At 51.6% G+C, this 1,673-nt stretch overlaps 1 protein-coding gene across 1 annotated transcript in view; it reads right to left on the reverse strand.

Annotated features, from left to right (window-relative positions):
- Positions 1-734, reverse strand: part of LOC103207340 (aldose reductase-related protein 2-like) — an 18,002-nt gene extending 17,268 nt beyond the window's left edge. The window contains 2 exon segments of the mRNA XM_042782542.1: positions 307-311; positions 674-734. Of these exon segments, the coding sequence (XP_042638476.1) occupies positions 307-311; positions 674-734 (66 nt within the window).
- Positions 735-1,673: the final 939 nt, after the last annotated feature.

A 1,673-nucleotide genomic window follows, 5' to 3' on the forward strand; every position in this document is an offset into this window, starting at 1 on the left:
AAAAGGCCCAGGGACCTGCTCACTGAGCCTGGATGTGGGAAGTGTCTGCCGCCTTACAAGAGACACTGTCCCAGCCCGGCTGACATGGATCCAGCCAGCAGAGCCAGACTTCCCACCCAGGCACTGGGCAACCTTCCCAGGGAAGCGGCATTCTGGGATTTGAACTGCACTGGAATCCCTGAGGGTCTTGTTCAAATACAGATGTCCATGCAAAAGGGTTGGGGTGACCCAAGAGCTTGCATTTCTAAACAGCTCCCAGGACCACACTGCACACAACCAGGCCCACCAGACTGAGCTCCCCCGTACCCTCCCTTAAACCACCCATCTACCTCACAGCAAACCCACGCCAGGAGCCAACCATGTGGAGCCCCTCTGAAGGTCCCAGACCCAGGGAGCAGTGAGAAGAGGAAAGTCTTGCAGAGGAACTGCTCTGGAAAACAACTGTTTTTGTCAGCACAATACCTACCTGCTTGAAATTCCATCCTGGCTGGGAAGCTCTTGCCATGCTGGGAACAGCAACCCTGAAGCTTTGGAGGCTGAGTCTGCTGCTGAGAGGGGAGTGCTGGCTTCTGGCTCCAGGGCAGAACTCCCTCCCCAACACAATAGTGGGACTTCCCTGCTGAGGAGCCCCAGGAGGGAGGCAGGTGTCCACACATGGGCATGTCTACCTTACAAGTGCCCAGACCCATGATGGGCATCTTCACCTTGTTGCTGAGCTCCACGAAGGTGGCCATCATGGTCATTGTGGACATGGATCCAAGCACATGGATGCTGGGCAGATGGATGTTGGGCAGAGGTGTCTCGTGCCCTGGTTAAGAAGGGCTGGCCCCACAGCAGAGGGAGGAACTGGCACTGGGGGTGGGTGGTTTCCAGCTCTGGTAAAACAGCAAGTCCATTCTGGTCTTGTCCTTAAGAGTGACTAATGCCAGTGGAAGTCACACATGGCAGCTAGGTGCAAAGCCCTCTTATGTATGATGGAAACAAGGGCAGAGTACCTGTTGCCTAGTAACCAAATCTACTGCCTGTGGGATTTTGACTTGAGTAGGTAGCAATGCCCTGGCAGACTACACAGCTTTGTGTGTCCCCATAGCTGGCAGCTATCTTTGAGCAGGGCATCACTGCTTGTTCCCTGTTGTTGTTATTGTTGTTAGGTGCCATCGAGTCATCTCCAACTCATAGTGACCCCATATATAGCAGAACAATACACTGCCTGGTCCTGTGCCAGCACCACGATCCCTACTATATACCTGAGCCATCGTTGTAGCACTATGTCAATCCATCTTGTTGAGGGCCTTCCCTCCTTTTGTTGACCCTCCACTTTACCAAGCATGGTATCTTTCTCCAGGGAATGGTCCTTTCTGACAACAAAGTAGGTGAGACAAAGTCTGACCATTCTTGCTTCCAAGGAGTATTCCGGATGCACTTCTTCCAGGACAGATTTGTTAGTTCTTTTAGCAGTCCATTGGTACTTCCAGCATTCTTCACCAGCACCACAAATCAAAAGCATCAACTCTTCTTCAGTTTTCTTTATTCATTGTCCAGCTCTCACATGCATATGAGGCGATTGAAAATACCATGGCTTGTGTCAGGCACACCTTAGTCCTCAAGGAGACATCTTTACTCTTCAGCACTTGAAAGAGGTCTTTTGCAGCTGATTTGCCCAGTGCTATACA

The sequence above is a fragment of the Orycteropus afer genome, unplaced genomic scaffold, assembly GCF_000298275.1.
Source record: "Orycteropus afer afer isolate SDZICR_OR568_19922 unplaced genomic scaffold, OryAfe1.0 scaffold00365, whole genome shotgun sequence".
Classification (NCBI taxonomy): Eukaryota; Metazoa; Chordata; class Mammalia; order Tubulidentata; family Orycteropodidae; genus Orycteropus; species Orycteropus afer.